This window comes from Mixophyes fleayi, chromosome 3 (genome assembly GCF_038048845.1).
Source record: "Mixophyes fleayi isolate aMixFle1 chromosome 3, aMixFle1.hap1, whole genome shotgun sequence".
Taxonomy (NCBI): domain Eukaryota; kingdom Metazoa; phylum Chordata; class Amphibia; order Anura; family Limnodynastidae; genus Mixophyes; species Mixophyes fleayi.
In genome coordinates this window covers 334297893-334314090 of record NC_134404.1, presented here as the reverse complement: position 1 = coordinate 334314090, position 16198 = coordinate 334297893, and the positions used below count along the sequence as shown (strand labels likewise).

The 16198-nt window shown below is 40.9% G+C and overlaps 1 protein-coding gene across 7 annotated transcripts in view; it reads right to left on the bottom strand.

Annotated features, from left to right (window-relative positions):
- MIA3 (MIA SH3 domain ER export factor 3) overlaps positions 1–14045 on the bottom strand; it is a 55922-nt gene extending 41877 nt beyond the window's left edge. For 2 of the 7 annotated variants that reach the window (XM_075204289.1, XM_075204292.1), the window contains exons 1-4: positions 13781–14045; positions 12066–12199; positions 5612–5704; positions 875–4889 (exon numbers count right to left, since the gene is read on the bottom strand). In XM_075204289.1, coding sequence (XP_075060390.1) covers positions 875–4889; positions 5612–5704; positions 12066–12199; positions 13781–13901 — 4363 coding nt within the window. In that variant the 5' untranslated portion in view covers positions 13902–14045. Of the gene's footprint in view, positions 1–874; positions 4890–5611; positions 5705–12065; positions 12200–13543; positions 13624–13780 lie in introns of those variants that run through there. The other 5 variants (XM_075204291.1, XM_075204288.1, XM_075204293.1 and 2 more) reach the window with 5 other exon arrangements.
- Between the last annotated feature and the right edge of the window lie 2153 nt (positions 14046–16198).

The window sequence follows — 16198 nt, the reverse complement described above, 5'->3', positions numbered from 1 at the left end:
AGGAGGGGAATGGAGGCAGCAGGAAGCCACAGGCTGAGAGTTATATAGCGGAAGGAGCAGGGTCCACCAGCAGCACAGAGTATATCAGGAAATGAGTGATGTGTCAGTGAAGACAGGGCTGCATGTGACAGGGGCAGTGACATGATGTGAGGAGGGGAATGGAGGCAGCAGGAAGCCACAGGCTGAGAGTTATATAGCGGAAGGAGCAGGGTCCACCAGCAGCACAGAGTATATCAGGAGATGAGTGATGTGTCAGTGAAGACAGGGCTGCATGTGACAGGGGCAGTGACATGATGTGAGGAGGGGAATGGAGGCAGCAGGAAGCCACAGGCTGAGAGTTATATAGTGGGAGGAGCAGGGTCCCCCCAGCAGCACATAGTATATCAGGAGATGAGTGATGTGTCAGTGAAGACAGGGCTGCATATGACAGGGGCAGTGACATGATGTGAGGAGGGGAATGGAGGCAGCAGGAAGCCACAGTGAAAGTCCCTAACAGTGCAGTGTAGCGTTCTTGGCATACAAATATGGAATGATTGTGGTGTCAAAAGTACCTCTCTATGAAACAAGGTCCATGCATCCAACTTATTTGTTTGCAACATCTGAAGCCTGGATCAGTGATGGGAAACCTGATACACTTGGGCGGCCCTGTAACCTTCACAAGGGCCTCACATTACCCTTAATCTCAGTAATAAGTTAAAACAATATATTTAATCAAAGAAAGAAACCCCTACATGTAACAACATATCAGCAATAATTCTAAACGATGCAAATAATTTGGAGGCATTTTCAAAATTTCTGGCTAATATTTCTCATTATGGATTTTTACCTCGTGATCTGATTCTATTTGTCACCCAGACTAGAACACTCTTCTTACCTTCTTCTATCTCTGTCTCCTGAACCCCTGGTGCGAGCACAGAGCTGTCACTCTGAGTGGAATGTTTGTGTCTAAGCTTGTATGACATCTCCTGTACATCATCCAATAAACTGTCAAACATTTCTCTTTCTGTTGCCATAAACTCGTAGTTTGTCTCTATTGCATCTAGGACACTCTCAACAAAATCCAGTATGTTTGACTCGGATGCTTCTAAAATCTCGTCCAGAGCTTTTTCAATATAATCCAGACGCACGTTGTCTTTCCGTGCAAGCTTCAGTTCAGCATCCATGTCCTGAAGCATGGCTTCCAGCCTGAGGACGTTGTCAGGTCCAAGGAAGTTTGTGAACTGGGTTATTCGTTCTTCGTTCAGAAAGTCCCTCATTATAGTAAGAGCTTTAATCCTTTCAATATAAGAATCCTGCTCTAGTGTATCGTTCCAAGCAAATATAGAATCATCATCAATCTCTTCGGCCTCTTCTACATAGGCCGATTTCTCATGAGCCGAGTCCGAGTTGTGCTCCTTCGTGTCTTCCTTGGTTGCTTTCTCTTTGTTTTCCTGGACTAGTGTTGCTACCTCCTGTTCAATCTCAATTTCTGTGCCTGAAACATCTGAATCGATCTTATTCTGAATCGAGATGTCATTAGTCCCCTCTGTCTCTTCATCTTTTGCTGCTGGGATTTCCTCTTTCGTTGGTTCTGTCACAATATCACCATTTGTATTCTCAACATTCGCTCCAACGGAATGTTCCGTTTGCTTCATACTTGTTTCTTCATTTTCTGGTTCATTTTTTTTAAAGGTGCTTTCTTGGGTTGATTCATTTTCCACAGATCCTGGAATGTTGGATCTAGCTAGATTCTCAGTGCTATCATTGTCGCTTTCAGCCTTTGCAAGCAATTGTCTAGATCTTCTAGCACTAGCAGCATTTTCATCTTCCAACAGTTCATCCATGTTTTCTTCATCAGTCTCTTCTCTGTCCATAGCCAAAGGAGGTTTGTCTAAACTGTCCTGATCACTCAAACTGGTATCATCTTCTATAATGTCTTTATTGATAATGACCTCACTATCTGGTTCTCTGGTGTCTTCCAATTGTTGTCCTGCTTCATGATCGTTCGATTTAAGTTGTTCATAATCTTCTTCATTCTTCTTCTCATTTCCAGCAAGCTCTATATTTAGTATACTGTCATCTTTATTGAGCACACTATCGTCTTCTTCAGTTGATAACTTTTCAAAATTGATTTCATCCCCAGGTTTACGATTTCCTGCTATTGTGTTATCTGAGTTTTCTATTATCTCTGACTCTGGATATCCAGTTTCCTTTTTCTCTGGAATTGGAATTTGTTGCGGAGCATTCTCCACTTCTTTAGGGAGTTCAGCTGTGAACGGATCACTTGTAGGCTTGACATCTTCTGGAACTGGCTGATCCAATGAGTCCGATTTAGTTTCTACTGACTTTATCGCTCTTGTTTCATCATCTTCCTCTGCTACTTTTATTTCTATGTTTTCTTTTAGATCCATGCTCGGATATTCTGTTGTTTCTTTGCTGTTCTCTTCATTCTCTTCTGTATTCTCATTCAGTTCTAACCCAGGGAGCTTCAGCTCAGTTTCCTCCAATGATTTTCTCAATTCCTCAGTAGATGCATTTTTATCATTAGATGGTAGCTGTAGGTCTTCTGTAGCTGTTTCACGGTTTTCAGTATCCTGTGGCTCAACTGTAGATTCAGATGTTCCTGCCACGTCCACCTTACCAGGTTGTTCCACTACTTCTTGTTCCTCTGTTAATAATTCAGGGTCAGTATCACTTTTGGGAGAAAATGTTTCACCAGCAGATGAGTTTTTTGTTGTAATATTGATCTTTGGTTCAGTTTGTAAAGATTTATCGGCCTCAACAGATAACGTTTCATCTAATGGTCCTTCTTCTAAAAAATATATGTCTTCATCAAAAGGGAGCTCGGAATGTTCATGTTGTCTCACACTGTTTTTTTCCATGCTAAGCAAATATAAATTATTGTCTTCTTCTGACTGTTCGATTGGGTCCTTGTCCTCCTCTACCTCTGGATCAGTTCCATGTGGATCAGTGATTTCCCGTGTTTGTTCCCCGCCACTGACAATAGCAAAAAAAGTGTCTCCCAACGTGGTTAGAATATTCTTCTCTTGCTTTAGCGTAGTAGCATGACCCACATTGACAGGGGTCTCCACTTCCTCTTCGGTTGGTGTTGCATTAGCCTCCGATGGAGTGCTGGAAGAAGAAATATTCTCAAAAGCTGCCTGGTCCAATGACTTCACATCCGATTCATCATAAGATAACAAAGGGGGTTCCGGGGTCTCTTCGATAAGGTCCTCTTCATCTTGTCCATCCCTTTTGTCCCCATCTTCATCTAGGTATTTATCATCTAGCGTAACATGCGTGGTCTCCTCATCGTCAGATACAACAGCATCACCCGTTGACTCAATCTTTGTCTTTAATTTCTGTATCATATCTTTATCTATAAGGGTATAGGAATCAATATTTTCATTTTTCTCATTATGTTGATTAGCTCTGACCTGACTAATGGTGTCATTTTTGGCTTGTTCACCTTCTGGCACTTTGCTTCTTGTGTTTATTTCGTCATGTGCAACATTGTCTTCCTGAGAATTTTTGTATTCACTATTTACACTTTGGATATGTGCATGATCATTTCTTGCATAAAGTGATCCGTCTGTGTTATCAGTCTGCTTACCTACTAATGTTGTTTCAGGCTCAGAAGGAGATGGCACTCCTGTCTGTGCTCCAGAATCCGCTGGTGTTCCGGACTCTGAAAGCGGTATCTTCTCTGGTGGTTTCCCATACTCTGTAGGAGGTGGTTCTTCTGGTGCTTTTCTAGACTCTGAAGAAGAAGGTTCCCCTGTTGGTGTCCTAAACTCTGAAGCAGGCAGTTTTCCAGGTAAGGTTCCAGATGCTGAAGATGACTCCCCAGGTGGTGTTCCAGACTCTGAAGAAAGTGACTCCTCCGATGCTGTTTCAGACTCTGTAGGAGGTGGCTCTGAAAGAGGAGACTCCCCCGTTGCCGCATCAGGCTCTGAAGGAGGGGACTCCCCCGATGCCGCTTCAGGCTCTGAAGGAGGGGACTCCCCCGATGCCGCTTCAGGCTTTGAAGGAGGAGACTCTCCCGATGCCGCTTCAGGCTCTGAAGGAGGAGACTCCCTTACTGCTCTTTCAGGCTCTGAAGGAGGAGACTCCACCGGTGCTGTTTCAGGCTCTGAAGGCGGAGACGCCCCCTGTGATGTTTCAGGTTCTGAAGGAAGAGACTCCGCCTGTGCTGTTTCAGGCTCTGAAGGAAGAGACTCCGCCTGTGCTGTTTCAGGCTCTGAAGGAGGAGACTCCCCCTGTGCTGTTTCAGGCTCTGAAGGAGGAGACTCCCCCTGTGCTGTTTCAGGCTCTGAAGGAGGAGACTCCCCCTGTGCTGTTTCAGGCTCTGAAGGAGGAGACTCCCCCTGTGCTGTTTCAGGCTCTGAAGGAGGAGACTCCCCCTGTGCTGTTTCAGGCTCTGAAGGAGGAGACTCCCCCTGTGCTGTTTCAGGCTCTGAAGCAGGAGACTCCCCCTGTGCTGTTTCAGGCTCTGAAGGAGGAGACTCCCCCTGTGATGTTTCAGGCTCTGAAGGAGGAGACTCCCCCTGTGATGTTTCAGGCTCTGAAGGAGGAGACTCCCCCTGTGATGTTTCAGGCTCTGAAGGAGGAGACTCCCCCTGTGATGTTTCAGGCTCTGAAGGAGGAGACTCCCCCTGTGATGTTTCAGGCTCTGAAGGAGGAGACTCCCCCTGTGATGTTTCAGGCTCTGAAGGAGCAGACTCCCCCTGTGTTGTTTCAGGCTCTGAAGGAGGAGACTCCCCCTGTGCTGTTTCAGATTCTGAAGGAGTGGACTCTCCTGGTTGTCTATCTTTGCTTGTTGTGCTTTCTTTTTGTTTATTTAAAAGTTCATCAACATTATAACTATCAAAATTATCTTCTCCATTTTCAAAACATACAAAATCTGTTTCCTGCAAAAAGAAAAATAAAATAAATAAATAAATAACAACACAAAGTAAAGTGTTAAGAACAGACAGTAGATTATGTAAGCAAATAAATCCACACACCCATACAAGTAATGTACAGAAATGTGTCAATTCCTAAAACATGGGACTCGCAGTAAAGTACAAAACAAAAAAAATTATCTCAACTATACTATGATAACACAAAACATACTGCATACTGGATAAATTGTGTTAAAATGCAGAGAGTAAAACAGGGACATTGTCCACTTTAAGTTCATTTAAATTTATTAGTGAAGGATTAGAAAAATATAAATTCCAGGAGGGTAAAATCTGGGAAATGTTAGTTAAAAAAAAAAAAAAAGATTTGATATCCCAAAAATTAAAATGAGCTTTTAGTAAATAAATATTTTTACATTTTATATATGTATTAATAATGTTAGAGATACATAAAAAGAAATATGTAGGTTAATTAGGAGTTTTGTTTATTGTTATCCTGATAAGATAGCTGTAGTCTACTGTATATATTCATTTATTATTAGAGGGGACTGAATGTGCAAAAAAATTAATAAATTTTATATATATATATATATATATATATATATATATATATATATATATATATATATATTACTGTAAATATTAATGTTTGTCTACAGCTCTACTCTAAGCTGTAGCTGACACTAGCTCAGGAATAAACTTTCTTTACACAAGAAAACACAATAACTTACATCTGCTGGCAGTTCCAGCTCCTCCGCGGCCGCTAAATAATCTTTTTTTACATCTACAAGATCCTTTGGGAAATATCCAAAGTACGTACCCACCTGAAAAGGAACAATAACACACATTTATTTCTGATATCTCATGTATCCATATCATTACTGTAAATAAATACCAAGATAAGATAATGGTGTTTCTGCAGGAATACATCGAACACTTAACAGAGTTGTTTTGGTGTTTCTACCCGGGCGTGAATAGACCGACACGAAGATCGTTTTTTGCCTTGGGCAGCAACAAGAAAATCAATATGCCCCCCCCCAAAAAAAACAGCTTAAAGGGACAATAACCACAATCTTTTCCTATCTTTATGCTGTGTGCAGAAAGGCAAATTACAACATTTTGGGGGAGATTCAATTCAGGACGATGTGGTCTGTGGAACAGTCCACGCAGACGCACTGCGCCGATGTTGAGGATGGAATCTCCGCTCATTTTTCCTCACATCCCATAGAGGTGCAAGAAAAAATGAGCAGAGATTCCTTACCATAATGGCCGGCAATGTGCGCAACCGGATATCGCGTTGATGTCCTGTGGCACATCGCGGTCAAATGAATTTCCATCATTCTCTGTTGTTACTTTCTATGTTTGGATAAAGAAATTTCTTTGGGAGACAGTCGGTCTGATTTATTAAGGAAAGTAAGGCAAAAAAAATGAGTACGTTTGCTCCTAGACAAAACCATGTTACAATGTCAGGGGTGCATATTAACTTTTTATATTGCACATATGTTAAATACTGGCTGTTTTTTTTCATTTAGCAGATAAATACTTGATAGCTTCATTTGTACACTGAAATTTAAAGTTGATCTAGGACATGCCCTACCCCAAATATAAATCTGCCATCACATTTTAAATTTACCTCCCCCTCCAATGCAACATGGTTTTGCCCAGGTGCAAAGTTATTCATTTGTTTTTTTGCTTTCCTTTCCTTAATGAATCAGGCCCAGTGCGTTTATTTACACACCGCAGGCAGCCTATGGGGTCCAGGGTGGTAACTTTCCCTCCCCCTCCTTCTTTCCTCTAAACAAATGTCTTATAAGAAAGTAACTGCAGTATAGAAGGGGAGTGGGACAGATGTAGGCCTGGGGGGAATTTTTATCCCACACATGAGGAAGGAGTTTTATCTGAAAAGACAACATGATGTTTTTAACTGTACTTGGTTTTTTTTTTTTTTACAATTTTTTTTTTGCCGATTTGATTTGTTGGGAGATTATAAAAAATAAAATAAAAATGTAAGCGTTAAGAGTGAATTATGGAATGGAAAAGGGAAAAACAAATCTAGGATACAGTGGAATAGAATGTCACGCTGCCACTATATTAATTCAGCGACAGTTGGGAGACGTCACGCATGTCATCTGTTCAGTGAAGTCTGAGTGATTGTCAGGCATTAAGCACGGTGTTCTGAGTTGTCATGGTAACAACAATCTTACGGGCCTAAAAACACGTCAAACGTATATGTACTAACTTATCCCAAATACACGGTACAGGAAGAAACGTTTCTTTAAACACACTTTGTTTTTACAATAATTATTTTGCCTTTGTTTTTGTAGGCTTCCCACCAGTGTGTTACCAGATTTCATATTTGTAAGAAATAAGAAAGCCTATAAGCATCGATAACTTCAGTGAATTGAATCTGTCGCAGTAAAATGATAATTTGTGGCATGCTGGGACCTGTAGTCCCACAGCAGCTGGAGAAGCATGCATTGCTATAATTATCTTTTATTTATAAAGAGCCGACGTATTACGTAGCTCTCTACGTAAAGGGGATCATGACACAAATTCGTACCGTGACATGAAACAGAAGGTAAAGATGGACCTGGCCAGAAGAGCTTACAATCTAAAAGGTGCAGGGAACGCTGGATACATAAGGTAGAGGAATAACAATTGTAGCTAGTAGTGAGGAGAGTGTGTGCGACAGATATTGCTCTTCAGCGACGCTGCAAAAACAACAGGTGTTTCTGACATCTGTTATAAATCTCCCTGTGAATCTGCACTTAATGAAAACTTTCAGACACCGGTGAGGTATATTTAGAGATGAACTCAAATACTGAGTTCAACGTGGTGAAGTGTAATCTGTGCGGGGTGTTTCGCTGTCAAGTCTTAATCTCACTAACCTCTGAGATAGGACATATCCCGATTATTTTCACCTACAAGAAACCCTTCCGGCCAGCGAGGTCATCCATTAGGATTGTTACAACTTTGAGGCCGATGTCAATACTAACCAATTCGGAGGTCTCTCGCTACCGCCAAGTGCAATCTACTATGAGGGTGACCGCTAAAGGCACAACCAATTATGCACGCTGCTCGCTGGTCCTTGGCGGGGACTTTTGCAAAACATTAAGACCATCCGATTTACAAAAGCTTCTCAGAGCAGCCGTTGTGCATGTGGTAATCTGCCTACCAGCTACTGCTGGGGGACAAGTCCCCCGAAAATACAAGTTTGCAGGAATCTATGACCTGCAAACTTGCTTTACACTAGGGAAAGAGGATTGCCACTTAGCAACAGTTCCTACCCTGCTAGGTCTGTTGGTTCCTCTGGAGAAATATCTGAACGTTTATTACAGTGTTTTGTGCCGTCTCGGTTAGGAGAAGAGGCCTCACACTGACATAAGTAGACAATATTAAAATCCATTTTGCAGGGAAGCCTGAGCCACAAGGTCGGAGAGCTCTTGGGCAGCTGCCAGCTTCCCATGTTATGTTCTTCAAAGTCCCAGTGTTATCGCTTCCAGACATAGACGATACCATGTCCTTCATCACTCAGTTACGCTTCACTTTTTTATTTTGATAGTTGCGTCATTAGGTGTCTTGTGGTTCCAAGACTGCAATTGTGCTCACCTCTGTTCAAAACGTGGCCTGATTATCCAATAGGCTGAACAGGCTGTAGCCTAGGGCGCAAGGCTTTTGGGGAGAGCAATTTTTTTGGGGAGGGGTGCAAACATATGACAGGGAGAGGTGTAAGCTGAAATTCGTTTTAAAATATAGGAGGATAGTTGTTCTCCAAAGTAAACAGAAAACATAAAAAAAAATAATTTAGTAAAGTTTTCATCTTGACGTATTCCAACGAAGACAATGGGGTATATTTACTAAACTGAGGGTTTGGAAAAGAAGAGATGTTGCCTATAGCAACCAATCAGATTCTAGCTGTCATTTTGTAGAATGCACTAAATAGATGAAAGCTAGAATCTGATTGGTTGCTATAGGCAACATCTCCACTTTTCCAAACCCGCAGTTCAGTAAATCTAGCCCATTGAGTCATTCTGACTCCTTAATCAGGCCCTGGTTCAGAAGGTGGCTCCTTTTCCCTTTCTTGATCACCCTCATTGATCTTCCAAGAAATCTATTGGCCGAGGACGCATACGATGTCAAAGGTTGTGCCCTGTTTTTTCAGCAGTGAAAATTTATTTTCACCATATTTCCTGGCTGCAGCGGTATTTCGGGAGCCTTGCTACCAACCTACAGGCTGCTACTAGGTTAGCAATCCCAACTCCCTAAGACAAAGCAAGATTTCAGCTCATAGATTCCTGCAAACTTGTTTTTTTTTAGCTGCATGAGGGGGCAGGACATTTTTTTGCACATCTACGTGTCATTTAATGCATAATAATATATAATAAAGCTATTGGAGACACTAGATATACGGCAGTGCTTTCCTTATTGAATTTACAGTGTTTTGTGTGTCAATTCTTAGAAGTCTGCTGCTTATAATCTGGTTTATCACAGTTATATATCTGTTCTTTGACTCTCAGGACACTTTTCCTATAGGCTACAGAACTACTAATTAGCACTTAGCCCCGGTCTTATCTGTTTATTGCGTTAACATAACACACATAACCACATTATAATGCTTGGAAACTGACCAATTTCATAAATGAATGGAAAAAAACTAATTTTAGCCAACTTGTAACAAGGTAACTTAGAAAAGTATTAATCAGCACAAGGGACAGATTTACTAAGACTTCTAACAATGAAAAGTGTTGCCCATGGCAACTAATCAGATTGTAGCTATCATTTATCTAGTACATTCTGAAAATAACTGCTAGAATCTGATTGGTTGCTATGGGCAACACCTCCACTTTTCCTTTTTTTAGAAGCTTTAGTAAATGTACCCCTAGGAATGAGTGTTTGGCAGGTTTAGCACCAGTTATTAGAAGGATTCTATAAATTTAAATGACTTTATGCTGTAAAAAGCTTTGAAATGTGAATTTAAAGTCGGTCTTTTGTTGTGTTGCAGAGTTAGTTATTTCCATTACACAATTTATAGTGCAACTTTAGATGAAGATTACCACGTTTTTAATAACTATAACCATCTGCCAGGTTCTATTACTACTGTCATATCTCAAATGTGTGCAGCTCTGCTGAGTCTGACAATAATGCATAAATTTACAGCTCCTTCTTTTGGGCACTATAAAAACATGCTGGCACGTATTACATTGTACTAACATGCCAGGGGTACCGACAGCTACAAGTAAGTCTCTGGAGATCCGGCAATGAGCTATGTAAAAGTATTTTGAATAGACAGGAAACCAGCTTTGCATACCAAGAATATATTCACCTTGCATCACTCGCTAATAATAGCTAGCAGCGCGCAAACACTTGGCACTAGTAGCAAGTTACGCATCACTGAAACAAGAGACCTTCACACTATCAAGAGAGACCTGCCATGTGTACAATTCACACGCTAAATAAATACTTTTATACTTCTCTGACAGCTGTATATATATATATATACGCACAGCGGCTTGGTACATGAAATATGGAGGCATCTACTGAATACTGGAAAATCTCACATGAACACAGGTCCACATCCATCAGGACGGCGTGCTTCCAGCGTGTGCCAGAAAATAGCTGATATCAGAAAGCAATAACTCAGACTTTGGGTAGTTTGGTGCCGCTGCGCCTCTCAATTTCCGCAAACGTAACTAGATTTCTGCACGGAGCATTAGGTTTGCTGTGTGCAATATATTTTTTATATATTTATTATTGTACATTTTACATACATTAGGCTGTCACTGACTAGGTTTATACATTTTGTTATTGTAGTGGTAAGACAGAAATCACAGGCAGGTAAGGTCTAGGGGCCTGATTCATTAACAATCTTAACTTCAGAAGCTTCTTATTTCAGTCTCCTGGACAAAACCATGTTACAATGCAAGGGGTGCAAATTAGTTTTCTGTTTTGCACATAAATGAAATGCTGACTGTTTTTCCATGTAGCACACAAATACTTGATAGCTTATTTGTACACTGAAATTTAAAGTTGATATTTGTGTGCTACATGAAAAAACAGTCAGTATTTAACTTATGTGCAAAACAGAATACTAATTTGCACCCCTTGCATTGTAACATGGTTTTGTCCAGGAGACTGAAATAAGAAGTTTCTTAAGTGAAGATCCTTAATGAATTAGGCCCAAGGGGCTGCTTTTAGAACTCTGGCCAATGAAGCCATCCGGACTGGTATTTAATAATTTAACAACTTTATACCCAAATAGTTATGATGGGGGGTATTTTTTTTCCTACGCTCAGCAGACCTGCTTCAGTAATTATACCATGAAATGAACCAGCCAATGTTAAGAGGGGCACACACTAGACAATGTAGATAGGATAGCTCCAAAATTACCAAGTGAATAGAACTCCACCGGCAACTAAACATAGCTTAGGGCTATTGACATCTGTTGCGATCTTAAGATGATAATGCAGTCACATGGTCACTGCGATGCTTAGTCATTGGCCAGCAGCGATACTGAAGGTTCCACGGTTTGGCATGTCTGCATAGCAGCCACAGACCTTTAATTTTCTCCACCCACATTTGGGCAAACGGTGCACAGATCCAGAGGTTCTTCCATAAGGACGGAGAGTGTCCGGTGATTGCCAGAAAATAGCTGATAACAGATAGCAACAGCTTACACTTGCACAGCAAATATGACCACAATGTTAAAACTACTACCACGATCTGACAGTGTATGGTAACTATATATGTAAATCCGTGAATAAGTATAACCTGTATTTTAGGTTAGTTTTCCTTAAAAGTTATTCTGTGTGTAGATTATAATTTTCTGAATATTAACAGCAAATGTAACAATACCAATGCTTCTATTCACTCACTCAAAAAAATACAGATTAATAAAGATACTTTGTATGAGTCGTCGTTCATATTTGCTGGCAACACACCAGTTTATCAACAACCAACGTGTCATCAGCCTTTCCTAAATGCAGAATGTCTCGGGAAGTGGAGCTGTCAATCATGAAACTACGGCTTGAACCCTTGCACCAATAAAACACAAGTTTCTCTCCTCTCTGCATGAACAACTGGGAACCGGCTACCAAGGAACCCAGTAACAATAGTACAAAAGTATCATTAAAAGATAAAAAATTGACAAATATATTTGGTAACACGGGATAGGCAACATTTACTTACACTTCCTGCCCAAAGGTCTGACGATCTCCCTTGTAGCTTGTGGTAAACATATATTAATTCATCCTTTTTAAAATTCACAAAACGACAGTCCGGCCCCGTAAAGTCTTGAATGGCTTTACCCCTGCACATCAACTCTGGGAACACAAGAATGTGTACGGAAAGTATTAACAGGTGGGAAAACATCCAAAGTGAATACATTAAAATGATATATAAATGTCTTACCCCCTCCCTTTTCTTTTTTCTCTACCCTTAAGAATTTTTTTTTATAAAATGTGATAACAAAATTTCAAGTGAAAAAAAAAAAGTATATATATATTATATAAATAACTTAAATAGATAGAGCTAATTTAATCTCTGAGTGCACAATTATAACTGTGTACAAAATGAAGAGTACAAAGTGAATATCTGGATTTCCCGTTTGGAGCATGTGATACTAAGCGATAATTGTTGTGGTCAAAATATTGTTTTTATATTTGCGGCCTATGGTTTTTCTGTTTAACAGACTATTGCCTTATAGCTTGACATAAAGACAACATTTGATAAGAGATGTTATCGTGAAAAATGATCAAGTTAAATGGAAACTAGTATCCTGTGGATTCACAGTCAGATAAGTACATTAATATAAATATCTTGTCCATAGATTAACACTCCGGGATATATTTCCTTGCGGGTTTGAAAAAGTGAAGATGATGCCTATAGCAACCAATCAGATTTTAGCTGTCATTTTGTAGAAAATACTAAATAAAATACAACATCTCTACTTTTTCAAACCCGCCGTTTAGTAAATCTAGCCCTGAGTGTTTAATTCCCCTTAATTACATAGTTCACCATGTTGCCCTTTCTTCTTTTATAATTCTATAGTAGATTTTGGATCTTTTATGGGAGGGGAACAACATTATCTGTGGACTTCTTGACAAATATTGTATTTATTTCAAACACTCTAGTACTTTATAGTGAAAGTGTATATAGCTGCGCTTGGGTTAGTGTGTCTGGGATATCTTTCAGGATCTCAAAAGGAAATTGTGGGAGGCCAGTATGGCACAATGAGAAATTGTGGGAGGCCAGTATGGCACAATCTTGGTGACATTGTCAGTTTGTGTACAATCACTTATCACAGGTACAACTATTGCATCCACACAGACAAAACTGCAATTGCATCTAACAGGTAGGTAATGACACTCATCTTGTTAACACACTTAAGTTTGACAACTCTGTTATCCATTTAAACCCACATCTGCCATCCTGGTTTAAAAAGGAATGTAAGCCTGACCTTCCTGATAAAGGATTGCCTTTAACCCTTTCACTCTTGGCAAGGACAAAGAACAACTGCAAGAACAAGCGTAAGCAAAGCTAGACCCTTGATCACTCAACTACAATGCACCCCCCCCCCCCCTCCCAAATCACTAATGATCCACTCCACCATATTCAAAAAGAAGGACAATGCAATGCAAGATATACTACCGGAGTGTAGATCATACCATCATCATGCAAGTATGCCAGATCTATAATAACAAACGCATATAGCTGCAGTACATGCACGGTGTTACTCATGCAAACGTCGTATGGAGATGCAGAGAGATAAATAAAAGTATGAAAAGTCATATGCGTATTTAGGGGGAGGGGGTTCTCTGGTCCCACTCTCCACACCCCCCCTTTCCCAGTCTGGCTGATCCCCCCTCCCCTTCACAATCAGACGCATTATAAAGCGCACTCACGGCTACACTCGCGGTCAGCGCAGCGTTTGGTCTCAGAGAACCTGCGGTCCTGGGCTGTGCGGCCGGGGGACAGGTGCGTTAGGAGGATCAGGAGGTAGATGTGGGGTCCGGCTGCAGCCATGTCAGGGTGGCAGTGTCCTGTGCATGGGAAGGAAGAGAGAGAGCATGAGCAGAGAGAGGCAGACACGTCAGCAGGAGACAGCACAGCAAGGATATGGAGGAGGAGACTGCAGGAGACGTCAGGACACCGGGATCTACATGCACATTGCCTGCAGCCAGCACTGCAAGGAGCAAGGCTTAGCCCACCTGATGCCCTGCAGCCGCAGGTGCCAGTATGCCCTGCCAGCCTGGGTGGCTCACCAGCTGGACTTAAAGGTCTTGGAGGCAAGGCATGCTGGGAGTTGTAGTTTCACAACAGATGGGAGACATGGGTTACCTATCTCTCCCAGGGAGAGTCCTCTGTAGATGTGAGTCTAGGACATAAGATCCCTGGCATGCGGGTGGCAGTTAGTGATTGGATGCCATGTAGACCAGCTCTGTGCCCTGCCTCCCACATATCCATCTTCTCACAAATTTAGAACAGTTAAACATTGGTGAAGGCAGCAGGTATTTAGAGCTGTGTTTCTTAAACCTGGTCCTTTAGAGCTGTGTTTCTTAAACCTGGTCCTCTGGACTTCTAACAGGGCATGTTTTCCATATCTCCTTGGTTTAGCACAGGTGTAGTCATTAGTGACTGATACATTGTAACAAATCCACAGGTGGTATAAGGATTTCCCTCGTCTCCTGGAAAACCTGCACTGTTAGGGGGCACTGAGGACTGGGTTTGGGAAACACTGATTTAGAGGATACGCAGTTTACCGGTTCCAGCTGTTGGACCCAGTGAGCCCAACTGTCATTACTGTTGTCACCTCCGTGTGCGACCTCCGAACATAAGTTTTGGCTCTGGTCGGGCAGCAAGCGTCGTACTAAAGAACAACACCAGCTGCTCCAAGCTGACGGATAACTCCAGTAGTACCTGTGCAGCATGAATTAAAAGCCTATTCTAGAAGCAGAAGAGGAAGGGTTCAGTTAAGATTAATGGTAAAAGACAGTCGTTTTTGTCAGCAACTGTTTTAAGATTTCTACAGTGACTGGTTGATGTTTCAGGTCTCCGTCCTGCACCGTGTCTCTTCACTTCTGCAACGGCGGCTTTATTATTGGTGGCCAATAATACTGCTTTTGTTATTCAACTACCTTATGTATCAAGTGTTCCCTTCACTTATTAGATTGTAAGCTCTTTCAGACAGGGCCACCTTTGCCTCATGTTTCATGTCATTGTATGTTATTTGTGTCATGATCCCTTCAATGTAAACTGCTACGTAATATGTCAGCGCTTGATGAATAAAAGATAATTACTGTACACCCTGTTTTGTGGTGTGGGGTTGACTATGTGCCTCCCAATGATACCTCCTTTACACATCACCCCCCCTTTTTCAGTTTATGGGTACAAAATGCAATCCTTCAAAAATGGTACCAAGGCAAAAGGTAATATTTTTTAAACTGCACTTGAAATAAGGGTAACTCCACATTATTTCCTGCAAGTTTTCATAAATGACCCCAAATGCCTTGATTTCTGGCTTCTCTGCTCTTCAGCCATTCCTTTATATCATCACACAGAGCTGATTATTGTTGTTGTCCTGCGATATAATACCAGCTCTCTTGAAACAAGTGTATCCAATGCAAAGAGTACAGCAGCACCGTGCTGTATCTCAGAGTACCCAAAATAAACAGCTCTGCCTGATGATATAAAGACATGACTGAAAACACAGGAGGAAACCTGACACTTTTGTACTTAAAATTATATTATTGTTTGTTCTACATACAATACAAGGGTTGCACGGCTCTGTGCCTTATAAATAGAAGAGAATAATAAAAATATAAAATAATGTACATTTAGCCAAAGTTACAGGAAGGGAGATAACGTTCATTCTTTTTTACGCAGTAAATGACGGCTGCAACTATATCCAGCTTGATATACCCCAGGCTTTATTTTTTTTATAACAAAAAAATAATATATTTTCGTTCTCTTGATTCAGCAAAGGTGCTGCCACAGTGTAGACTTTGCAGAGTGACTTCTGGTCAGTAACTTAATTAATTTGAATTATTTATGGTGTGGACTCTTTATTGAATGCCCAGGTTTAATTAAGGTTCTCATTTGCACAACTGTAATGTATGACACATGGTTTAACCACTGTTAACCTTATTTAATGAATATAGAGATGTGTACAGGGGCAAATCTACAATTCTCATGAATTTAGATCATCAGAGTTTTATTTACTTATCCTTCCTTGTATCTCCCATAATATGATATAAATATTTTACTAACATTTATGTATAATCAAATAAGTCTGCTGCAGCTCTATAAGCTAATGAGTTTGT